The 27,981-nt window shown below is 24.7% G+C and overlaps 1 protein-coding gene across 3 annotated transcripts; it reads left to right on the top strand.

Moving 5' to 3' along the window:
- Positions 1 to 5,207: 5,207 nt before the first annotated feature.
- On the top strand, positions 5,208 to 27,976 carry LOC129608474 (ethanolaminephosphotransferase 1). Of its 3 annotated transcripts, XM_055519974.1 has the most exons (11): positions 5,208 to 5,830; positions 8,216 to 8,957; positions 18,962 to 19,030; positions 19,757 to 19,949; positions 20,289 to 20,339; positions 20,873 to 21,078; positions 21,143 to 21,300; positions 21,487 to 21,667; positions 22,586 to 22,792; positions 25,346 to 25,387; positions 27,723 to 27,976. In XM_055519974.1, the coding sequence occupies exons 2-11, from the start codon at positions 8,901 to 8,903 to the stop codon at positions 27,759 to 27,761; spliced, it is 1,203 nt and encodes a 400-aa protein (XP_055375949.1). In that variant the 5' UTR covers positions 5,208 to 5,830; positions 8,216 to 8,900; the 3' UTR covers positions 27,762 to 27,976. The 3 variants fall into 3 exon arrangements, with proteins under 3 accessions (XP_055375949.1, XP_055375948.1, XP_055375950.1); XM_055519973.1 differs by lacking the exon at positions 27,723 to 27,976 and having other exon boundaries at positions 25,346 to 27,520; XM_055519975.1 differs by lacking the exons at positions 5,208 to 5,830; positions 8,216 to 8,957; positions 27,723 to 27,976 and adding an exon at positions 14,239 to 14,375 and having other exon boundaries at positions 25,346 to 27,520.
- Positions 27,977 to 27,981: the final 5 nt, after the last annotated feature.

Below are 27,981 nucleotides of genomic sequence, written 5' to 3' on the forward strand. Positions count from 1 at the left end.
AGTAGGCAATAATCGATCGGATCCGAACTGAAAAAGAGAGTGAATGAACATATATTGATGCCATAAATCGATCGAACATATTCATTTAATTACAAAAAATTGTCAATAGACTCAATTTCGTTTCAATATTTTAATTATTATTGAGATTTATTTTCTTTACTATATTATATACATACTTGTATTATATAGATATATAAAGCATTCATACAAATAATGAACAGAAACTTCAAGTTTTCTACTTTTCTTATTTAATTCATTGATTCTTTTTTATGGTTATTTGTAAAGAAATTTCAATAAATTTGTTTTTTATTCTTTGAAAAAGGAATTTTATATTTTATCTGTACGTTTGCATCCATTATATAATATGTAGACACATATGTATGTGCTTATAGGTAAATCCTTTTTCTTATTTTATGAATATTATAAAAAAACTCTGTTACTTTTACTAAAATTTATAATGTTTTTTTTTTTTTATTTTCCATATACGAAATTAACCTAGATTTTTTAAATATTGTCATATAAGCATTTAAAGCGGTAGGTATTTGTATGATGCAACCGCATTAAAATATTGATGTGTGTGTGTGTGCATGTTGAAAAGTGATATTTTTGAAAATGAAATTTTTGGAAAAGCGAAAAATCTTTTATGGATTTCTGTTTTTGTTTTTTTTTTTTTTTGTGAACGAAAAAGCCTTTGTAAGAAAAGAAATATATTATAATTATTTATATGTAAAATAATAATTGAAAAATTTTCAATTTAAAATTTTTTCTTATGCAGTGAGTCTGGTTAATATCATATCGAAAAATTCACAAAATTTAGTAAAGTAATTATAAAGTTAAGTTTAGTGAGAGGGTAAAATAACTCGAGGAATAGACAATTTTTTTTTTTTAATTTCAAATATTATGTCAAGAAAAATGGAATTAAAATAATTTTTACAATTATCTACATACTCGTACATATTTTTTATACATATTTATATGTACATACAAAATACTAAATAGCACAAGTCAGTGAACAGTTCACATAAAATTAAATTTGGCGATTGAATTATGCGTGAAAAAGAAATGTACAAATGGAATTTTGATGTTCCATCTAAGTATGTATGTACATATATTGGCAAAATATTAAAATTACTCATTTTTATTATAGTACAATTTTTGGTAAATTTGATTTTCTGGTAAAATTCAAAAACGAGAAATGATGAATATAATCCATAAAAGTTTTATGTTACATACCGTAGAACTTACGTAAAAGCAAAAAAATTCTAAGTGAAATTATTTTTTCTGCTCTCTAACACAATTCTCCTCTATAAGTGGTATTCCTTATATCTTGTAAGTTGTGCAACAAATTTTTTGATTTTGTTCGCCATTTTAATATTTTCTACCGACAAAAGAGAATACAATTTAAATATAAATTAATATTAAAAACTCTGGCAATATATCCCCATATAAATGTCTTCGTTTCTCACATATTTTACGCATTCATGTATTGCAAGTTGGGTTGTTGGAATTGTTGGATAACCGAAAATTCTGATTGACCAACAAAAATTAAAATTACAAAGTATGTATAGGTTTGTATAAATCTGGAAAATATCTTAACATTTTATATTGCAAATACCATAAGAAAAGAAAAATCTTGGAATTCTAAAGCAAATATATGTACCAATATAAGCTACCTAAAAGATGCTTAAACACAATGGTTTTAAATACAAATCCTAATAATTGCATTTAATTATTCAAATATTTGAAACACGTTAATATACAATAATTTAACACGTCGCATGTTTAAAACTTAAATGTTATTACTATTTTGCTTTAACTTTAATAGTTTTACGAATTTTGTAAAATTTAAAAAAAAAATTAAACTAATTATGACATTAAATGTATTGTATAACTATGATTTATTATCTTGACATTATTTTTCGATCTAAAAAATTAATTAGTTATTTATACATTTTATAAATTATTTTCATTAAATTTTGAAAAAAGTGTAATCAATATTTTTAATATTCTAATTAGCTTAGTCGTTTCAATTTATAATTTTTTTTACATATATAATAAACATTATAATAATATGTGTCTATTTAGAATTTGATGACAAAATAAATACCATAATCCATATAATCTTGTAATTATTAATAAATTAAATATAATTAAATTCAAATTTAAATTTGATTGGAAAATTTATTAATGTAGTATTGATATTTTATATTATTATTATATTCAAAAATTGAAGTACTTTGTATGATTAGATAATTTATATATACATATTCTGAAATCTTACTTTTTCGAATAGTTTCTTAAATTAAATTCTTAAAATATCGAACATTAATTTCCTAAATCGAAATAAAATATTGATCAATCCCTCGGAGATAGTTAAAAAAGAGCTAAAATGTTAATAGTCGCTTTCATGATAAATACAATAGTATGACTCAGCAACTATGAGTTAATACTGAATGCATGGAAAAATAGAATGAGCTTTGCAGTTGTGCTAATAGTTGGGGGTAAGTGAAAATGTTGCGTAAAGCTTTGGAGGACATTCATTGCATTTTTAAATAAAATCTGTGACTATTTTTGTTTATTTTAGTTAGATAGCTAAATGGTCGTGTTGGCAATAAAATTGAAAAAATAAATTACAACTTATCTTCAACTAGTTTATAACAAAGCTAATAAGAATTAACAAAAAAAAATTACCTGACATTGTGGATTTGGGAATATTGTTCTACAAGGCAATAAAGAGTCGAACCACCTCTCGAATTTGAAAACTTTCTGTAGGCTTGTAATAAGGCTTGACCCTACGAAACATCAGATTGAATTTATGGGCGATAACGGCCGTTAATAACCCATAGTTATGTTATTGGGTCTGCTGTTGGATGTCCTGAAAAGGTTGTTGGTCTATATGTCGGCTTTTTGATCTAGTGCTTTGTTTTACGTTGAAAGTCATGCGGCTCCTCTTTGCTGAGTAAGATTAAGACTATAGTCGGTTAAGACGAACTGACCCTCTTCTCGGTATAGTGGTTCTATAGTGATGTACTATATGACATGGTCCTTTCAGTGATTTTCTACGCATTATTGATAGATCGAAAAAGTAAATGCGTTGATTAATCGACCAAATTCAGCTCAGCTCAAAAAATTTAGTTACTTTCGAGATCGTATAGTTATGTTGTATATATAGTGATTGTATGGTTGATGTAAAGAATCTTCGTTTATAGTTTAAGTCTGCAATAATTGCATTGAGAAAATTTTGTTTCTAATCTATACCAATATCATTGAATAAAAGCAGTATATATGTAGCTTACATTCATTCCAGAAATGAAATTAAATAAAAATAGAGTGCATAATAATACACTGAATTATTAAAAAGTACAACTTTGCGTTAGTGGCGTCATGTAAATGATTATGCTCAAATAATGAAATTGTGAAAAAAGGAAAAACAATTTAATTCTAAATCTTATATTTATTTTTAAAATTTATATAATTTTCATTAAAAAACAATATTTAGAATATAAATAAATTATAAGATTGAATTATTAATAATTTTTTTTATAGATTGTAGATTCTTTTTAATTTATTTTTGCGTTAAAGGCTTTATCGCTATATGCATTTATTATTTTATTTACACGTAAATAGTTTTCCGGAAGTAATATTAAAATAAATATTATTGTATAATATTTTATAACATAGTATTATGGTTAACATAGAATTAACAATTAAAATTTATGATTATATGTAAAATAATTTCAATCTTGTATTCAATGAAAATTATAAATATTATTTATGAAATTGTTGTAATATTTCAATTTCAAATAAGGTTATAAGTTATAATACACATATAGATTATCAATAATAATATCAATGTTAAATTCAATTAAAAAAGTATGGTACAATTCTAATAAGTTTCTCGTACAGCTCAATTCACTTGAGTAATTCAAACTTAAAATTTTAATTATACTTTGCTGATGTAAATTTAGATTTTGAAAATTAATGGTGCACAATATTCCAAATTATTTTGTGATTTAAATTAACCTATGTGTTATCAGTTTTAGAAAATCATTTAATCCATATAATGGCTGTACTAATTGTCTTTAATATTTAATTCAAAAATTTTTACTTTACAATATAGATACTTGTTTATGTATTTGTTTAGTTTTAAATTTTATATACTTGTATTTTGCATAAAACTTAAAGAGTTGTTTAAATATTGAAAAAACCAATTCTTGATTCTAAGTAAAACATGGTGCTAATTTAAACCAACAACACTTGCTCGGGACCTGCTTTTCTAATGAACTCGACCACCTTGTCGCCGCCGTAAGAGCGAAGCCACCCTGTATTATCCTTCTTCTACGAGCGAGAAGATCACAAACTCCTAAAAGGTGTACTGAGATTTCCTCATCTCCCTTTATAGAATCTAGGCATCCATAGAGTGACTTAACACGGGGTAACCTCTTTGCGCCTACCTCGTTAATTGAGCTTCTGATGACAGATCCATACTGAAAACGAATTCAGCGCTCCGATGGGAGGCCAACTATCTGACATAACCATTATTTTCTGTCGCCAATACCCCCAATATCAAGGTTGAACCGAACAATTCAGTGACGTGCATCCCGTCTTGAAACACGTTCGGAAACGTTTTCATAGGTTCAATGAATTAGGTTCTTGGCCCAAACAACCCGCACCTGTTCTGTATTGACGGACGACAGTGTGTCAATTTGACACGTCCTCAAAGCTTCTTCGTTGCAGACGCACAAGAGTCTCTGCATTTGTTCTAGGTTTTTGCATTGTATTTTGGAGGCCAGACCTACAATAGTCTATGCAAAAAATTAATGCATTATTTAAAATATTTTAAATGCTCCTTTAATTAATAATTATGAAGACCTTACGGTTTGGCAAAATTTTGTCTTCTGCCATTTCTGATTTTTTTTTACTCTTTTAGCATTATCAAAAAAACTAGTACATCATTTATAACAAAGTTTATAAGACTGCTACATATCTATTAAAATTTACTCAGTCGAATGTTTTCTTATCATTATTTTTCATCACTATAATTTTATTTTAATTCACTTAATATTTATATATGTACATGTATATAAATAAAAATACATATATTAGTATATATTTGTTCCGTTCGTATATAATAAATTTACAAAAAAAAAAAACAAAATTCATTAAAAACGCAACGTATCATTCGTTTTTAGTCGTAAGAAGGTCGCTGAGCTGAAAATAGTCAGCAGATATTAGAAGAATAAAAATTTATATTATTTTTGTTTTTCATTCAACAAAAAAAAAATAAAAAAAAACATAAAATTCTTTCAGACACAGTCTAAAAGACAACGTTGAACTTTAAGCTTCGTTGAATTCGAAATATTCGTTAAAGAAAAATAAATAAATCTACTTTATTTAATTTCTTTCGGTTTCTTACTAGTAACTTCATAATATTTTATTAAGTGTAATTTTAAATAATTAAAAATAGTAGCATTGATTTTATTATTTATTTTTTTTATTAAAAAATTTTAAGGGCAATAAGCGCCTTTATATAGGCAATAAATAAAATCACGTTATAAGCAAAATGTATACATTTTAAAAATTTGTGATAAAAATAAATAATTTTAATAATAATAAAATTAGAAAAATTTATTATTTATAATTTTATAATATTAGATTTAGTTTATAAACATCATTTATTTATGAGTGTATATAAATGTACGTACGTGTACGAATACAGTTTGCATAAAATATAAGACAACGGCTTTATGTCACTAACAAAATATTAAATGTAAATTATTTTTGTGGAATTTTAACACAGGGTTAGGAATTAAGCACTTAAAGAAAAAGTGTAAAAAAATTTTTATTTAATGTTTGAAATCTTTCATAAATGTGTGTATATACGTACATAATTTTGTAATATCATTGTGTATATAGTTTATATTGATATACAGAAGATAATTTCTTTAATTACAAAAACTTTTCTTGAGTGGCACTATTCTAAATTAAAACTTGTTACTCAATAGCGACATTTCAAAAAAGTAGTGTTAATGAAATACCCTACTAAACATTTATTAAGTTGTGATTTGAGTAAATAAAGGGACAATTGAAATTTTTAGAAAATTTTGATATTCAAAGTTCTTCTTAAATTCGATTTCAATAAATTTATAGTTGAAAAGGTCTAAATTTTATTTAGTGATAACTCTTATGGTACATGAATACATATGCAAATAAAATTCAACTTGTGCATAAAATAATAATATTTTTGGTAAAATAACGATCATTGTAATTCAATTAATTTTCTATCAAGTGAATCTGAATAATATTATTAGTTTTATCTCAACTTCGCTGTATTGTATCAAATAGAATAGCATGTACACTTCTAAACTGAAAGTTAAAATTAAATAATTATACAGTATGTCAATTTTATGATTTGATTAATATTTTATTAAAAGAAAAAATTATCAGTTTAAAAAAAACTTGATTCATTCTAAAAGTGCGTGTTCAATATATAAAATATGTATTTAAAATAAATTTTGAATTTTTGTATTACTCTACTACTAATAATGTATATATAAAATTATTATATGATTATTATTATATATACTTAGAGATTATAATAATATACACCCATTTCAATTATTTAAATAATATAACAATAATGTATATATGTATGTGTATATGTATGTTTAAATACACACAAATGAGTGATAATTTTGTTTTCTTTGCCAATTAAGAGTTTAAAATATCTTGAATGAAATTATAAATATCATTAATACGTATATGAATCTATAATTAAAGCTACATATATATATATATGTACGTTATGTATATATTTCAATAATTGCAAAAAGTAAATTTTAGTTACTATAAATAGTTATTCAGTATTAGAATACATATTCGGTTTAAAAAAAAATATAAAACTTTAAAGTTATACTGTAAAGTCAATTATTGTTTATTTATTTTATTTATTGACCTTTATTTTAACAATATAAAGATGATAATAATACTAAATATAACAAAATAAAATATAATTTTTCTATCATCATTAAATATATTGATAATGCATAGTAGTAAAAGTAGATTTTTTTAATATTTCTTGTCGTCAACTCTTATATACATATGTATGTATATGAACAGAGGTTTAAGTAAAACATTCGATATTTTACGAAGCATGTGCGACAACAAGTAACATAAATTTTCAATTTTTTTTTTTTAACGAAGTTGTTGTTCATACTTATATACATATATAGTCCAAGTTGATATCTGAAAGATTTATGAGAAATGAGGATTTGAAAATTATTATACACTCATTATAATATTTAAAAGCCCGATTTGGCATGCTCAATGCCAAAAAGTCATAAATTATATAAACAGCCTATATAATAAGCACTTTTTTGCTGAATGACCATTTCATATCAAGCAGTTTTAACCAATTTACTCTTCCTATAAATTTCTGTTAAAATTCCAATTAAAAGAAATAATTTTTTAGTAGTATATTTAGATTCACAGTTCCATTCATATAAATTCCTTATTTTATACTATTGTATATAAAAAAAAAATTTGCATTCTGTATATTGGAAATCTGAAATGAATCCGTATAACATTCATTTTATACTATACACACTTAGGCTATTAAAAATTTCTGAAAAATACAATAACAAAGCACCTATACTGTACAAAAACAAGAAAAAAATATGAACAGAATATGAACATATGTATAAAATACGACTATATAATATACTTATAATATGTATGTTAATATGTGTTCAAAATCGCATTTTAAATCCAATTATGATAACATTCGTATATATGGAAATTTTATTTTTTTTTTTCAAATTTTAGTATTATTTGCACAGTTCTAAATTTATTGTCATATTTTTATTGTGCTTTACTTTTTTATTCTTTTCCAACCTCCATACATTCAATTTTACAAAAGTGTCTGAGACAACAAATTTATTTATACTTAAATAAAAAAATAAAAGAAGAAATGATTACAGAGTTGAGATGAATTTTTATTTAAAAATTTTTTTATACTACTAAATACAATGTGTGAAAGTTAATCATTTTTAAAATACAATGTTGTATGTGCAAATACATGTGTATACCAATAAATTTTTATTCTTAAATATTATACGTATATGATTAAAAAAATATAAAATTTGTGCTCTATATATTCAAAAATAAATGTAACTTAATACTATTATTAAAATTTATTATATTATTTTATGAACAGATAGTTAAATATTATTAAATACACAGAAAAGAAAAATATGGAAAAAAATTAAAAAAATTAATAAAAATTAAGAAAAAAGCAAAAATCAAATTTAAAAATAATGAACCTAAGAACGTTATAACATAAAAACATTGTGCTTAGCTTCAAATAAGTATTTTTTTATTTTTAAATAAGATAACCTTTTGTTTCAAAGAAGAATAATAGCAACAAAAAGGTTTAATAGTATAATATACCTACATATAACTAAACATATTTACGTATATAATATGCATATAGTGATTAAATTTAATTTAAGAAAAAAGTCAATGAAATCCGGTTCCTATATCAATTGAAAAATTAATTCATATTACAATTTTAATAGTATATACTATATAATATTATATTTATTAGTATATTTTTATACTAGTATATATATGTATAATATAATATAATTAAATTATAAAAAAGTGTAAATAAATTTAAATATATGGGAAAAAATGGAGGGTTAATATACTCCCAAGTAGAACAAAATCCAGAATAAAAAAAAAAACAAAATCCAGAACAAAAAAAAAAATAGAAGGAAAAAAATATTGTTATATTTTTGCTAACTTAATAATTTAAACATAAGTTATATAATAAGTTATATATTAATATAACTATCATATTTTAATTATAATATTTAAAACTATACAGAAACAGATTAATTATGTTTGGAATCAAATATTTAACTGAAGCCCATTTAAAAGGCTTTGAAAAATATAAAGTAAGTGACTTTAAAATTATATTAAAAAAAACATTATATATATATGTTATTGACAAATTATTTGATCCATAACCTTTAATGTTCATATCATTTATGGTTGTCATTTTTTTTAAACATTTACTGTCATAAAATTGAATATATATGTCTAGAATGTTGCAAACTGACTTTATTCATCAATGTAGATTTGTATACATTTAATAAACTAAATAAAAATATTGAGCTCTATGAGTAAGTTTGATATGAGAATTACAGTTGAAGTAATATTGCAATGGTATAATTAAACAATGATTTAAAATGTATTAGGTGACCACTATTTTTAAATTTCTAGCAATTAAATCAAATATGTAACTTATATATTGTATACTTCAATTTTTCATCAATTTGTTCTTATATATTTATTTATAATATGCATCAACTACATTACTATATTATAAATGTACTATATATACGAAGGTTTTATGGTTTTCATTATTATAAAACAATGCCTCTTTTAAATATATGTTTAGTTTTTTTCCAAAAAATTTTTGAAACTTAATAAATAGTTTAATTTTGTGGGTTTGTTTGTCCGTGTGTCTGTTTACAAAACTTCTAAACCTTTTGCTATAGAAAACTGAAATTTTTACGTAAATGAATCTTTAGTTAAGACTTATTTTTGTAGAAGAAAATTTTATAATTCCGCCCTTTTTTTTTTTTTTTTTTAATGTTTTATTTATTTCTTTCTTTTTTTTATAATAGTACAATTCAAAACAAAACTAAAGAATATTTTTTTTATAATTATTAATTTAAATGTGCAATGGCCCAAGAGGCTCTCCCATTTATAAAAATATGTTTTTAAAAGCTAATAATTCATTTTTTGTTAATATATTTAATTTACAAATTTTATGTACAAAATGTTAGAATTCATTGAATTCAGATATTATTTATTTAGTGTTGCTAAAAAGTTTTTATAAAAAAGCAACTTTTATAATATAATGTTTAATAACTAAAATAAACTTACCCTAAACTTACATATACTAGAATAAAATTATCTTATACCTAACTTACTCTAATTTCTCCAAAAATATGTTTTATTATAATTAATAAGTTTGTTTAAATTTGGAATATATTTGTCATATTTAAAATATTCATTATTTTCTAAGCTAAGGTTATTTAAATCTAAAGGTATTTTTTTATTTGCTGCATTTCTAATGTAATGGTAAAGTATTGGAATATAATTAGAGCAATTTTCTAAATAATTATTTTCATCTAAAAACAAGAAAGCCTCTGGTGGAATGAAACCAGAACCCAATGTAGATCTTATGTAATCCACGTCAGGAAACCATGCATGGTTTATTAGTGAGTTGTTTGTTATCTGAGTACTTCTTAGAATGTGGTTACGTATCAGTTGTAAGATAAAATTATCTATTCTCATAATATTTGCACTATCATAAAGAGTTTTGTTGGAGTAGTATTGAATATAATTTGACTCAGGCGTTCTGTTCAGACCCGTGCAAGCTCTTAAACAGTTACGCTCAAACAATCTAAATTTTTCCATTGTTGAAGCACTTATGTTAAACCAAATTGGGCAACCATATGTAAGAATAGGTCTAATAAAGCTCATGTAGCAAATAATTTTCACTCTATTACAGAGAACCTTCGAATAGAACAACTTAGCTAAACTCATAAATGCCTTACTAGCTTTAGATAATTGATTCTGACAATGCGTATTAAACTTGTATAAATAGTGGTAATTAACCCCTAAGTATTTGAAGGATTTACAATTTTTTATATAAGTATTATCTGGAGCCTTTAAGAAAACGTTTTTCCAATTCCTTCTAATTTTGGAGTTTGCCTTGTTTGTAGTATTTCTAAAAAGAACAGTTACACACTTATTGTAATTGATTTTTAATTTCCAGTCATTGCAGTATGAGACAACTTTGTCAAACAGTTTTTGCAGCATATATCGTGCAATATTTGGATCGTGATTCACTGAGTAAATTGCTAGGTCATCCGCGAAAGCTATACTGTGATTTAGCCCTAAACTGTTGTTTAGGGAATCCAGTAGTCCGCATGAAAATATATTAAATAAAATGGGTGAGTTTACAGTGCCCTGCTGGAGACCGCTTAAAACTGCAAACTCTTTTGAGTACTTTCCTCTACTGGAAACTACTCTAAAAGTTTTATTGCGAATCATATTGTTTATTAATATGATCAGGTATAAGGGAAAACCATATCTTATTAATTTATATATTAGGCCATCCAACCAAACCGTGTCGAAGGCTTTTTCCAGGTCCACGAAACATGCCGCCACGCATTTCTGATCGTTAATATGCCAACAAATATCAGAAGACAATTTAGTCATTGCATGGATTGTACTATGTCTGTTTCTGAAGCCGAATTGATTCATAGGTATTACATTCCTTCTTTCAGATTCCTCAGTTAGGTATTTATTTATTATTACTTCAAAAACCTTACTTATATTAGGTAAGAGACTTATTGGTCTGAAACTACTAGGATCGGTAGAAATTTTACCCGGTTTCTTTATTGTTACAACCTTTGCTTTTTTCCATATTTCAGGGAAATAACTGAGATTCAGACAGTTGTTAAAAATAATACAATATTTCTCAATTATTGAATCAGGCAGGTTTTTTAATACCAAATTAGGTATTCCGTCAATTCCCGAAGAGATTTTGCCTTTCAGACCAGAAAATATTGATTTTAAGTCCTCTAAAGTTGTGAAATAATTGTCTTTGTTTTGCAAACTGGAAATTTCATTTGATTTTAATTCGTTATTGAATTCGACTAGTGATATTTCATTGCATTCGTACTCCTGCGTTATTGTATTGAAATTAGAAATCGCAGAGTCAACTTTATTAGCAATCGCAGAATTTCTATAGGCAGTTTCGCGATGTACTAATGACAAATGTGATGCCATAGTATTTAATAAATCATCAGTATTTTCAATTATAAAATTACCACTATGTTTTTCCAATAAATTCAGATTAACACCAGCATTAACTAATATATTAGTATTATCGTTAGGGATAATTAATTTTTTTAAGTTTTCACAATTATATTTTTTATAAATTTTTCTAATTTCAGGAAACATACTTTTACTGTTACTGCTTTTAATATTTTTTATTCTGTTTTTCCAGTAATTATTAATCGAAATTTTCAAATTTTCTTTAATCAAAATACTAACATTTTTAAGAAGTGCTCTAGTTCTTATAATTGCTTGATGATTTCTATCTGGAAGATTTTTAAGTAAGGCATATTTTGCAGATAGCAATTGACTTTTATATTTTCCTAATCTACACAAAATGGCATTGGAGTACAAATCTGTACCGTTATTTCCCGGATTGAAAACAGGAATCTCAATTCGAATGGCATTTTGAATTATTTGCTCTATTTTGTTTAAAAACATATTTATTTCGGATTTTGTTAAATTTTTGTTATTAGGTAATTCCTTAATATCATTGTTTAGTAGTACTTGTTTATCTATATTTTTTTTGAATTTGTGCCAATTCACCCTATTGTATAGATAATGATTATGAACTTCTGGAGGTTCAAACAAGAATTTCTCAAAATCCTCGTAGGAGATTTCAGTGTTTATAGCCAAGTGGTCGCTGTCATAAATTAGCGTTTCTAATTTCCCCATAGTAGATGTTTTTAAGTTAAGTCTAGCATCAGCCAGTATCAAGTCCAAAAATGAATTACTTTTAGGAAAAGAAGGTAAATCTGAAGCATATAAAGCCATTCTATATAAAATTTTTTTTTCGTCGAGAAATTTTTTTAAGAATTTTCCACGGGCATTATGTTGTAAATTACCCCAATCTTGATGTTTTGCATTAATATCTCCACAAATCACATAATAATTATTATATTTGTCAAAACCTAAAATTTCAAGCATTCTGCAAAATTCATTTTGAAAAGTTTCGGTATTTCTAAGAGATGCATAAACTGATACAATAAATAGAAAATTATTGTTTTGTATAGGTATTTTTATTGCACAAACCTCCAGACATTGAAACGACGTAAAATTAGAATTATCAATTTGCTCAAATCTTATGTTTTTTTTAACAAGTAAAGCAGTACCACCTCCTATATTAACTGTTGGTCTATCATGTCTAACTATTTCGTAATTTCTTAAAGATAAACGTATATTGGCATCAAGTTTGGTTTCACATAAAGCAACAACATCTGGATTATTTTTAGAAAGAAAGTCAATCAACGAAAATTGTTTTGCAAGCGATCGACATGAATTTACGTTAATAGAATTTAACTTAATATTATGTTTATTTGGAGTTGTTTTAGTCATGGATATTCTCCATAAGAAAATCTACTCTCTCAGAAATTCCATTAACCTTTTTATCTAATTGATTAAAGCGTTCACAAAAAGTGGTGAAATTTTGATTTAAACCTGTTAAAATTAACATAACACTCTGTAATGTAATTTCTGGGTTCATTCCAGTAGTAGAGGCAACATTTGTAAATAAATTGCTATTCGTATTATTATTACCTAGATTATTAATATTATTTTTATTATTTGCAGCAACTACATTAGCAAATGATAAATTTGAGTTAACATAGTTCTGTATATTATTTACCTTATTTACAGCTTTTGTAATTTTGTTTTTATGTTGTGTTTGCATTCTCTCCTCTCTTTGAACATAGTTTTGACATTGACGATAAGAAGCAGGGTGACCATATTTATTACATAAAATGCAGAATAATTTATCAGCTGGACTATTCTTAGATAAACTGCAATTAACTGCCAAGTGATTTTGCCCACATTTAACACATCTAGGCTCCATATTACAATTGTAGGCTGAATGGTTAAAACGCTGACATCTAGTGCACTGAGCGATTGGTTTCTTTTTTAATTTTTCCCATTTTACTATTTGATTTTCAAGATGTTTTATGGCAAATATGCTTGACACATTGCTGTCGTGTCCCGCTTGCACGATGTATATTGGCAACTTTTTATTTTCAAGAGTTGCTTTTTTTGTGTTCAAACGGAGAACTTTCTTAAAAGTGACATTATCAATTTTTAATTCATTAAGTAATTTTAGTATATCGTCAGGTGCGTAGTCATTATGTAAACCTTTCAGTGTTAGATTAATAGGTTTTTCAGATTTTAGTGTATAAGAAAAACACTCGACGTTAGCTTGTTTTAAAAATTCAAAAATAGTTTTAAAAGTTTCAACATCTTGTGTATATATCGTGTGTCTTCCTTTATTTGTTGATTTTATCAAAAAATTATTTATTTTTAATTGGCCTTTGATTAGTTTTTTTATTGTAGGTAAATCTTCCGATTCAACAATTATAGGTGGAATATTTTTGTTTCTTTTGTTGTTGTTGTTTACATTGTTGCTGGTGTTATTGCTGCTAATGTTGCTGGAATTTGATGTACCTGCTATGTTTTGACAAATTGAATTCGTAAGTGTAGAATTGTTTTCATTATTTCCGGATGTTTTGGTTTGGTTTTTTTTTTTTTCTTTATTTTTCTTTCGTAGGACTTCAACAAAATCCACTTCATTTTCAATGGATAGTTTATCCGAACATAAATTATTTTCACCAAAATCAAGATCCATATCACCAACGCTAGGAACATAGGAGCTGGATGCCTTTTGATTAATATTTTCGTCAGAATTATTCTTTGAAATTAATTCATCAACCTGTTTTTGTAATTTTTGCAACTGCTTTTTTAAAGATGAATTATCTTGCAACAGTTTTTTATTAGCTTGTGCTAATTTTTTCGTTGCATTTTTGGCTGACATTGCGCTCTTAAGGGATGATTTTCTGCTTGTTTTAATACAATCCTTTATATTATTTGGATCATCGTTTTTTTGTGCTGAAACCATGTGGTAAATTACCACCAGCACTACAGAACAACCGATTTTTTATAGTATATATGAATTTTACACTTATAATGTGCAATCTACAGTGCAAATTATATCAAAGATAGTTCAATTTATTAAGTAACACAATAGTGAATAGTTATTTATTGAATATGACAACTTTTCAATAATAGTAAATGTAATCCAAAATTACACGACTTTCTTCGGTGAGATACCGATCGCCACCGCCCTTATAATTCCGCCCCCTCCTTCCCCCCTTCCCATCTTCAAAAAGTTGTAGTCTCTCGAAAACTCCTAAAAAAAAACGAAATCACAAATATTTTCTGAATTCCGTAAGCGCGGTGAGGTTTCTTCTGTCACGTCACAGTAAAACTGAATATTAATAAGAAAAAATGGTCGTTGAAATTTACCGTTACCTAAGACACGTTAATTTTAAATAATTTTTGTTAATCCTAAATATATGCAATAAAATTATGTATTTGGGTGTAAAGCATAAAGGTAATTTGAAATGTGATGCATGTTTTTTTTTTTTTTAAAAAGTGATTTTGCATTTGTTCAAGGGATTTTCTTTTCAAACCATCGGTTTGATCCATATTTATGGTTCCTGGGTTATCTTGGTTGTTTTTAAAAGCAGTATATTCACTTGTTCAGGAGAAAAGTGCTTCTTTACAAATCATTGATTTGACCTAATTTTATTATATTCATGGTTCATTTGATAATTGATTACTCTGAATAAAAATGTTAAATTTTCTGTAAATACATTACAAGGGGACTGACATACGTATACACACATATTTTATGTACAATTAAAACAAAAATGTAATAATAATAAAAATCTCATATCACTTTGCTCTTTTTTTTCGTAATGGAATTCATTTAAATAAATTTTTAATTATGTTATTATTGTAATGTTTAATTGTTAATTGAATCAATATGTATACGTATATGAACACAATATGAGCTTCAATATAAATGTATGTGTATGTATGTTATATTTTTATAGTAATATTTTTGTATGTTAAAAGAAAATTATGTATTTAATAAAAATAATTATCCTTCATTTTTTTTTAATTGTATTATTTTGTTATTAAATTTTCAACATAAATTAAAATCGAAGTAGCTATATAAAATTGTAACGAAAAATGATATTAATTTGAATACAAAACAAATACATTACCTTTGTACAAACAAATATACTAAAAGATATCTCAATATTTATATAATATTAAATATGAAAACAATAAAAATGTATTTTTATGTAATTTATTATATTACATAAAAATATTGGCTCATTTTTAGTAATGTAATTATTATTAAGTGTTTAAAAAATGTGTTAATAATTTTATTGAATTTCTAAATTTATAAATTTTTCCGGTTAGTAGAAGAATATCCTTTTAACGTTTATGATATTTGTTATGGAACGAAATAACTTATTCGATCATGCCTCGAGCTCTCATATTATTATACCGTCATAATAACTAAATATTTTGTTTGGGAATCAATTTTTTGAATAACTGTTATTAATAGTTTTTCTATATTGTTCTTAAAAACCGTATAATATAAAATATAATAGTATGCATTCCTATTGCCATAGACTTTTAGAATTGATAATATATACATGGTTTCCTTTATAGAACCTTTTTGTAATTGTAATGTGTGCTTTGCTTAATTGTTATGATCACAATTTCATCATTAAGTAAGCAATCAATTTATTGCAAACTATTGCTAGTTAATATTGAAGTGTAGTACCTACAATTTATTAAACGTTGATACATAATATCAATTTTAAAGTGATTTCCTATAAAATCTGTATATTAAATAAAATGTTATTTAAACGTGTAGGCGACAGCGACAGTTTAAAAATAAAATTAAAGTATGCATATTACATTATTTTATTTTCTGTATTTAATTTAAATGGAAAAAAAAATAAATAACGTTAAAAAAAATATCCGTTGACAATTATGGTCCATTAATTCATTAACAGTCCATTAGGAGAAGTGCATATAATTTATTTAGTGAAAAAAAGAAATGATAAAAAAGAAAACAAATTATTTTAACAAAAAAGCAATGAAAATACAAATTTTTTTTTATCAATTATAATAAGTAGATGTAAAATAAATATTCATTTACAGTTAACTGACATTTAATGTTCAAATTAATTAAACCATAACCACATTTTTTTTTGTTTACATAAAAATTTAACTTAAGTTACAAGCATCATAATATATTATTATGCAAGTAAACATATGTTTCCAAATAATTTGTGACAAATATTTTTATTTATGTTAATTAAATTAATATAAATTATTATATTGCCATAAAAAATAAGAAGTACAGCTTTGAAGTGGGTCGAATAAATTAAAAGATATTCTTGGGCATTTATTAAAATGAAAATTTTAAGTAAATTTGGCCCATTTTTAATGCTATTGCTGAATTTTATAAGAAATAATATAAATTATTATATGCACTAAATAAATTAGTCTAATACTTTTTCCAAATTTCAATTGGACAAGTTATTTACAAATTATAAACTGAGATACATAAATCGATAAACGACTATGTATACGCTACACCTAAAAATATAATTTATTTCCCTTTTAGCTTCGTAAACATATCACTTGTTTTATAATATCATACATATATTGCACGTCATAAAATTAATTACTTAATTGTAACATAGTTAAAAATTATTTTCAAGTTATATTAATGTAAATAAATTTATTTAAATGTCAGAGTTCAATTAAATAATAATTATATATTAATAATAAATATTAAATGCGATCAATAAAGATTAATATTAAAATATTTAATGTTAAGTAAATTCATAAGTGATGGATATAAAGGAAAGATATAAAAATTATTTAAGTTTAAATTGAACTTTTAACTTAAAATATTGATTTTTCTTTACAAACTCTGGTTATATAATGAAAATATATCCGTTTACTTGATCCATTTGCGATATTTTATAATTATTCATGTCCAAATTAATGAATTTAAGCACATTAAATGCTTGATTTGGAATTCTTATAGACCTAAAATAATTAGAATTATATTATATTTATAAAACTTGTTAAGATATCAATTAAAATAACACATTATCTGTGGCTAACCTAATCTTTGTAGAATTTGTAAATCTGCATTCCCTTCAGAATTTCTCTTTTGCATTTTCGTTTTAATTCCTTTAAAAATCTGTTTGATTTATTTATAAGTGCTATGCGCAGCCAAATCTGATGGTATTTAAAATATGTATTCAGGTTCCCAATTCCCGCAAAAAGAAGTCAAAATACCCTCATGATTTTTGATTAGCTTCGATTGTGTTAAAAATTGTTTAACTTAAACGCCTCCATTGAATGAGAAAAAAAATATGTTAGTTGTATATCCACATTATAATACATAATATTGATAAGTGAATTTTTTTTTGATTCTGTCTGACTCTAGTAAAATTTCATCAAAATTAATTCGAATTTTACAATTTCGTAATCAAATGAGAATAAAATTATATTGTTATTTTATTTAAAATTATTCAGACTATCAATTTAAATATAATAAGAATTCATTTAAAGGCTTTAACTTTTTTACTGCATAGTGTTATTTTTGGATTTTATATAATAAAACTTTATACGAATTTACATATACATATATTAACATTTTTTTTATACATTTTTCCAAAGTGAATACAAATTTTGCAATGGTCCTTCTATACACTTCCATTACGTTAAAAATTTTACGATAATTATTATAAAAATGAAATAAAAAAATTTACGGTAAATTAAAATATTTTTAAAACGGTACACGTACGTTGCACATTATATATATATGTACATATTGTAATAAAATACTATAAGTAGTATACATATGTGCATATTATCTACATAATAATTCTTATCCAGTCCAGTGTGTGCAATTTCAATATTTGTTTCTACATATTATTTTACGGACAACCTGCATTATTATTCTTTTAAAGAATTGCTGTAATACGATTATAAACCCTATACGTACACATTGTCTTTCATGTTACTGTATTTCATTAATTTTCCTATACAGCACTATATATTCTCAATAAATTTATTTTTAATTGAATTTAATTTAAAAAAAAAAATATAAAATAAAAACGAATATAAATGTATAATGATTTTTTTTCCTGTTAATTTTTAATTTTTGCAGTATAGTTGCATAGATACGAGCTACCTCAGTCGATATATTATGCACCCATTTTGGAATTGGTGTGTTCAGGTAAGTAAGATATCTTACTTTAACAATTTGATTCGATTTCGTATTATTTTATAGCTACAATTTTATAGTACTACAGTAAAACTTATTAAGTTGATTTATTGTATGTACAGAGAATGTATATACGCATATAAATTGTGTTAGACACGTTAAATAAATTGGATGTAAAATATAAAACAGTATATATATATATGACATTTTTGTTATAGTCATTTAATATGTTTGTGTATTAAATCAGGAGTTTTCAAAATTTAGAGCAATAAATTGTAAAACAATCGCAGAATACGAAGAAAATATAACAATAATGTTCATTTATTTGCGTTTTGAGTGTAATCTTTGTCCGTTTGAAAAGCTATTCACCTGCAACTGATAATCAGGTTGCAAGTTTAAGAAAAAAATGTTAAAGTATGGCGGAATTTTACTTAAAAATTTTATCAACTTATATACTCGTATCACAGTAAACAATGAATTTTTCGAAGATTTTACTGTTGTATAAGTATTAAAGAGTACAAATATATCTGTGTTCGCACTGCTATGCTTATATATATGCTTTGAAATCGAAGATCGAATCAATTTGTTTCATTTAAAATGACAAAAATAAAAAAAAACAAAAGAAAAAAGTTGCAATGAAAAAATGCTCTTAAAAAAAAAGGATAATTTTTTCTTCTCTTTGTACACGGTGGTTTTACTTTTTATTTACTTTTTTTTTGTTTTTAATTTTTTTTTTAGTTTTTTCCAACATGGATGGCACCGAATCTCATAACTTTCTCAGGATTTTTATTAAATGTATTAACATTTTTAATGATTGCATATTTTGATTGGAATTTTACAGCAGCAAATAATTTGGAAAAAAATCCATATCCGATACCAAGATGGGTATGGCTGGTAGCGGCGATATCAGTTTTTGTAGCTTACACCTTAGGTATATATTGTATAATTAGTTTTAATCTGAAATAATAAAAATTAAAAAAATATGAAAGTTAGAAAAGTCAGACAGTGGTTATTGAGCTCAGAATATTTGAAAGTATACTGAAATTTTAGAATGAAATCTTAATATATTAGGTGTTGGGTAATTTAAGAAACTATTCGATGTTAAAATAAATTCGATTCTTGAAGTTTAAACAGAAATTTTGAAAAAATAGATTGTGTTAACGTGATTGATTTGATGAATTTTGAGCTTTAATAGCATAATAGTTAATTTACAAGAATGTTTAATAGATTGCATTTCAAATTAAAATATTTTTTCTATATTTTGTGATAGATGGAATTGATGGGAAACAAGCTCGTAAAACTGGAACTAGTGGACCTCTTGGTAAGTTCTAAAACATAGAGTGTAGCATTAGTAATAATTTTTTATTAAAAAATAAGATGAATTAAATATAAAATTACCAACATCCGTTCATGCTTTTTCAAAAATTATAATATACTGACTATATGCATAGGAGTGCTCGTAAAATTTATTTTCTATGCCGGAAAATGATTAATCCAAATGATTGTCGATCACATTTTTTGGGATAAGGTTTTTACTGAATTAAAATTTTTATATATTTAAATTTTTGTGTAGATTGTGTAATTGACAATTGTTTCACTTATTTTCGATGTGATTACTTGCATATATTTATACAATTAAACTTATTTATAAAGCAAATTATAAGGCAACAGTCCTATAAGTTACTACTCCATAAGAGGCTTCTATCAAATTATTGACTATAACAACAATTGCAAAGCTCTTCCACTTATATATTTTACCATTATAACTCAAACATACAATTACAATTCAAACTATCATATTGAAAATCTATTTTAAATATATATACTTTTTTTATCTTTCACTTTCACGTACAGGTGAACTATTTGATCATGGTTTAGATTCATATTCAACAATTGTGATAGCATTATATATGTTTTCATTATTTGGTACAATTGATTTACCACCAATCAGAATGTATATGATTACATATCTTATATATCAAAATTTTTATTTGTCACATTTTGAAAAATATAATACAGGTGTAATGTTTCTACCATGGGGGTTTGATTTTACATTATGGGTAAGTATAACAATTAACACAAGGATACAAAATATTAATATTATTTAATTTTGTAATTTTATAGGCGGTAACACTTACACTTTTATTAACATATTTTGTTGGACCATGGATATGGCGTTGTCAATTACCATATGGTCTAACAACGGCAAATGGTTTTGAAATTGTTATGTGGAGTACAAGTTTACTGAGCAATCATCCGATTGTTGCATTAAATATATACAAGTGAGTGTATTTTAATTACTTTAAAAATATAATAAAAATATTGTTATTTAAAATATGCATAAATAATAAACTTTTGTTTTTAAATTATTTTTTGATTTCATTTTAAATTTCATACACTAATTTTAAATTGATTTCATTTATTACACTAATTAAATATTTATTTGATATTTTTTCGTTACCTTATAGGTCTTATGTAAATAAAACTGGTAAAATGAGATCATTTTTTGAAGCTGCACGACCATTATTTCCATTATTATGGCTTTGTATTATAACATTAATTTGGATTTTTGGTTCACGGAATTCAATTATTGATTTAGAGCCAAGAATGTTTTTATTAATGATGGGAACAATATTTTCAAATATATGTGTAAGTTTTATTTATTATACTTTGTGAAAATATTTAACTTTTAAATAATTAAATAGTTTCGTTAGATGAAAATCAATTCGGTGTTCTAATTTTTTCAATTAGATTTTTAATTTTTCTCAAAATGAAAATGGAAAATTTCTTCATCATTTATAATTTTGAATATATGCAAAGAATTCATAATTCGGCATATTCGTTTAATTCTGATTCGCACACCGCTTTTCCTCATTTGGCAAAAACGAAATACATATAAAAATGATTGAAGCTCTAGAATTTTACACCGCACACTTCAGTTAATGGTATACAGTTTGTGACCTCTTGAACATCAGTCGTCTGTGGCATGAAAATGTAGTAGCGTAAAATTTTGCGTTGATTTAGACATCACCGTTCGTCCGCTCGTCTTTCTTTTCGATCTTATGAGCAGCCGGAAACAAAAAGAGCAACAACCTCCAAATTTTCAGAAAGTCAAAAAGTCAAAAATCAGGTTCATTGACAACCCTCGAAATTGACACCCCCTTCCTCCTCCTTCAATACAAAAATTGGCGAAATACCCTCCCCCCCCCGGGCTGTATTGGTTCGCGAAACTGCGATTTAAAACTAATTTTGAATACTTGAACAATTATAGTTTTATAATTAAAGATTATCATGTTGTAGGTCCTAATTCAGTCCGTTGAGGTCGACGGAAACGGTTTTTCTAATTTAACTTAAATATTAATTATTTGAAAATTTATTTTACAGCTTACAACAATTATACTTTTTTTAATATTAATTTTATCATTTACATTTTAGTTTATTAAACTTTATAATCCTTTTAACATTCATATTTGTACAAACATATATATTTTATGAATAACAATACTCATTTTACAAATTTACAAATAATTTTTAACATAGATACATAATGTTTCTTTTCAATTGTAGTGTCGATTAATTGTTGCACAAATGTCAGATACAAGAACGGATGGTTTTAATATATTTCTGTGGCCATTATGCGCAGTGGTTATAATATGTTGTTTTCCATTCTATCAGTATTTTGGTACGGAATTGACAGCTGATACCGAACGATGGATATTACACGGTTTAACATTATTTGTAACAATTGCACATATACATTATGGTCAAGGAATTGTAAGTACATTCACAATCATGTAACAAAAAAAATAAAAATTGCACATACATATATTTATATATATTTATATAGAAAATAAATAAAAAAAATAAAAAATTAAACCAAAAACGGAAATTCAACAGTTAAAAAACAATAAAAAATTGTATTTGGTGTAGAGATGCGCTACATTTGTAATATTCAATTTAAAAAAATTTGTACTGTGAATGAAATGATGCTGCTGTTGTTGTTCGAATTATTTTTGTTGCTAGTCAAGATATTTTATTTATAAAAATGGTTTTTTTTTATTTTTTATATGTATTCTGTTGAGTTAAGGATCAAAAGTGGTTAGTTAGAGTTCTACTATATAGCATTTTAACTAGAATTGTACATTTAAAAAATTTGGTTTTTGGAATTGTGTTCAATTAAAATTTTTTGTAGAGCTTTATTTATTTATTTATTTTTTTTTTCATTTTTTTTTCTTGAAAATTTTGTAAATTTTTTTATTTCATTTCTTATTTTTTGTTGTCTTTCTTTTAGAATTCTATTTTATTTGATTCAAATAAATTCAATGTTTTTTTACTGACAGAATGGAAAATAAAAAAAAAATTGTTTTAACTTTAAAATTAATGAATTTTAATTTGAAAAGATGTGTTGAGGCTTTCAAAAGAATGCTATGTAAAACACTATTCCAAATATTAAACTATTGTATATACATATGTATGCATAGAAAATGAATTGGTTGTGTATAATATTAAAGTTTGTGTGCTAAAAGACTTACATACATAGTATACGAGTACACATATGTATATAATTCATGTAAGTCTTTTAGTACGGGAATTAATATTAAATTCTTATTGGTTTTACCAAATTTTATTGAATTCTGTATATTACAAAAGACACGTGTACGTCATATAGTAGAGATAACATAAATGCTATAAGCTATGAAAGGTTCTAATAAATTTCCTAAAAATCCAAATAATAAATTTCAATTAAATTGTATTTCTAAAGAAAATTTCTTTTATATGAATTATACGTTAGAACAAATTTCACAATTCGTTTCCTAAATAAAATATAAAACTATTTAGTAAACTAATATATTTTTAAAATATTTGAAAACTTTTTGGTATACTATATTTCTAACAATATTTTTTTTTTTTTAGTCCACATGGACAAGTAGGTGGAAACCCTTCATGAAGAATTAGATGGTTCCGCACACCTCAATACTGTCGGACTCCTACCGATAAAAACATCCACTATCCCGTGGTGGATCTAATTCGGAACCGCTCTTCCCATTGCTTCAGATTGTACCGTTCTGCTTTCTTTCATGATGAAACCTATCTTCCTTTTTAAATCTCCTCTTTTGTTTTTACGCATCCTAAATTAAGCCGCTTCCATCCTGTCAGCTTCCTCCAGATATTTCAGCCTCTTCTTCTTGCATAACAACATTTCTATGTATTTCGCTACTGCGACCCAATTATCCTCGCTCTCTAGCATTCGTCCCACGATGTTCTCTGGAGTCATTATTCTGATGGCCGTTTCTAAGCCTCGACGTTTAGTTTCTGCAATGCTGCATTCGAAAAAGGTATGGAAGACGGTATTTTCCGCTTCGCCGCAGTGCTTGCATTCAGGGCTCCTCAACCACTAAATCGTGTGCAGGAAATCCTGTGCCCGAAAATATCCATGACCCGACAAAAGCTACGTGATGTAAAAATTAACTTCGCCATGCCCACGCCCAACCCATCTAGGTCCGAGTCAGGTATCAATCTAGCTGTCCATCTACCTCTGTGGTTGTTTTTCCAGCGTTCCTTCCATATATCCATCTTCTGTGCTCTCGCTTTCGCTGCCGCTTCTTGTTTGGTTATGTTTTGATATCTTGTGTAGATTCTCCTTCTTTCTAGCGCTAGCAAATCAATCAGTTTTGCGTCCAGGACCGTTGCTTCCGAAATCGTGCGATAAGAGCACGCGACCCGTTAAGCTCCTCCGCGTTGTGCCGATGCTAAGCGCTTCCTGCAATATTCTTTGTTGAGTGCGTCTGCCCACACTTCCGCTCCATACTTCATTACGGACTGGATAATAAGTAAATCCGCCTCCCAAAAGGCGTCAGACCACCAATGTTCGCCATTAATCTGCTTAGTTGATTGGTTTCTGTTGCGGCCCTGTCTGCCGCCTGGTGGATATGCTGCCAGAAGCCTAATCTTGTATTCAAGTTTATTCCCAGATATTTGTTTAAATAATTTCTGTGCCAGCCTGAAATGATATTTTGGTTGTTATTCTCCTGATGGTAATGACTACTATCTCCTTTCTAGCCACTGCTAGATCCATTACCTGATTCAACTTGATCTACGTTTCCTTTATTTCTCTTGCTGTTATTATCGCTGCAACATCATCTGCGTATCCCACTAGTTGAATGCCCTTATATTTGTAATAATATAGAACATTATTTCATTGAAAAAGATATGCATATGCATAAACAGTCAAAAATGTTTTCTAATTATTTAAAAATTTAAATGAATGCTAAGAAAAATTTGATTGAACGCAAATAATAATATTCATTTTTTTTTTTATAATTTCAGGTGTGTGAAATGTGTGATCATTTTAATATAAAATGTTTCAAAGTAAGAAAAAATTTAAATAAAATAAATAGTTCTAAAGAATTATTAATTGACAATAATAATAAGGATTGTAGTAATGGTATAAAAAATAAAAGATTGGAATGACATTATCAGAATATTTAAATTATTTATTAATTTAAAGCATAAAAATAGTTATATTTTACTATTTATTCTGATAATTTAGTTTCACTTGTTATAATTATACTTACAAAAATTCTAACATCAAGGGTGATTTTATCAAGTTTAATTTTTAAGTAAATGTTAGTTTAAGTTCTATATATTCGGACTAATTATAAAATACTAAAGTGAAATTGTTTTGATTTTGTGTTTGGTAATATTTATAAATTGATATTCTATTTATTAAAATTATTAAAATTGAAATTGTAGAAAATTATTGATATTTTAAATTGATTGAATATTTGAATCTATTATATATTAATATAACAATAATATGTAAACGTTGGGTTTGTAATATAACAATTTATATGATAATAATATGGAAATGTTTATGTTCAATTAATGTAATATTGTATGCTGTTTATTAAATGTATACATATATTTAATTAACATTAAAAATATACTTTTATTTTTTAATTAAATAAGATTGGTAAATAATTACATGCACGTATATAACAGGTATCTAGGTATATATAAAAATTTAATGTAAAATTTTAAAAATATAGGCATTATTTTTTGTAAAAATGTTGAAAATTTACAAAATTTATTTGTGTATACAAAAATATAATTTGAATAAGAATAGTAGCTGTCTTGCTAAGAATTTAAATTTTACATTATAACATTAAGCAACATAAATATGTTATGTATTTATATGTATACAGATCCGGTTCTGACTTTTTCGTCCGATTCGTTTCGAGTCCAAAAAACTCGGTTTCCAAAGTATGCTCTCGCGCTTTGAAAGTTATGAACAATATATAATAAACATTTCACATTGCGCTAGTCTAGTCTAATGAATGGTTTAATGATATATAGAAACCATATATAGAAAAAGTTTTTAGATAAGAATATTGTCACAACTGTGTTGGACTATGTTCCTAAAAATTGCAATAAATACATCAATTGCTGTAAGAAGTATATTTCTATATTTATGACAATTTCTGATTGAATGATACTAAATAATATTTTGTTTGAAAATCTCTCAATTTCTTTGAATAAAATGGCTTCGAATTTTACTTGGAAATTTTCTTAATCAATTTAAATTAACAATAATTTATTAATATATATGTACGTAAGTTAATATGCAACTATCAATAATATTGTTTTAAAGTATATGTTGAGCAAATATTTTTCTATTTAAAATATAATTTATATTTAAAAAAAATATAATTTTAAAATTCATTGTCTCGAAAATTTTTTAAAACTTATTCAAATACAAGCACATAAATAAAATAATGTATGAGTGCATTTAATGAATTTTTGTATGAACTAAGAACAAAATAATTATCTTTAAAAATAAATAATTGATTCTATGTATGCCCTGTAATATGTAAAATATATATACAGAGATATAGTTTAAAAATTTAATTAAGTTATTGTTATTACTTATATATTTAATAAAATTTATTTTATAATTTAATTATGAACATATGTATGGGTGATTAAAAAATATAATAATTAATTTTACAGGAAATAAAATATTTAATTTTCAGTTCCTTTAGAAATTAGATAATTTTAAACGTATTTATTAAATATTTGTTAAATATTGTTGTTTTAATAATTATATAATTTTAAAGTTTATGTTATGCATGTTATAATTGAAATTTTTTAATAAAATATTGCATGAGTATAGCATACTAAAAATATAGGGAACTCAATTTGGAGAAGATGAAAGTTATAAAATGAAATATGCATAATAAAATTATATAAAAAAATTGAATAAATTAATTTTAAAAATTGAATAAATTTGAATTGAATAAATTAATATTTACTATGTAAAATTAACTAAAAATGTAATTGTAATTTTAAAAATCGAATATGTTTGTCCTAAAAAAAGGTAACAATTAAACAGCATGTGATTAATTTATAGAAATAAATATATTCTATAGTTAAATTCATTTAATACAATAATTTTTTAAATTAAAGTAATTTTCTGATAGCTGCAATTATTTATTCCCTAAGTATATTTTTAAGAAATAGTCAAAATTAAATCAATTGTCGAATTGGAAGCATGTTCAAAATCTTTGATTTTATTTGTTTTCCTTGATTTGTGAAAATTTAAATGTTAGAAAAAAGTAATTGTATAATTCTTATATAATTATAAATGTTTAAATGTATGTAATTATACTGATAATTAATTTCGAATATAAAATAATTTTTGTAGATAAAAAATCCTGATTCAAATGATGTGGAAGCTGCATAGGATATAATTTTTAATTATATAAAAATAAGTTTTTGTGTATGTATATATATATATACATATAGATGAATGAATGTTATATGAAAATAATTTTATATAGCTGTAGTTTTCATTTTGATGTAATTTTTAAAATAAAATTTGAAATTAATTTAAAATTTTTTTTTTGTTAAAACATTTAGTAAAAATATTTTTCAATTTAATATTGTAATTGCATTAAAATAAA

Source organism: Condylostylus longicornis, unplaced genomic scaffold (assembly GCF_029603195.1).
Source record: "Condylostylus longicornis isolate FDR11 unplaced genomic scaffold, ASM2960319v2 ptg000031l, whole genome shotgun sequence".
NCBI lineage: Eukaryota > Metazoa > Arthropoda > Insecta > Diptera > Dolichopodidae > Condylostylus > Condylostylus longicornis.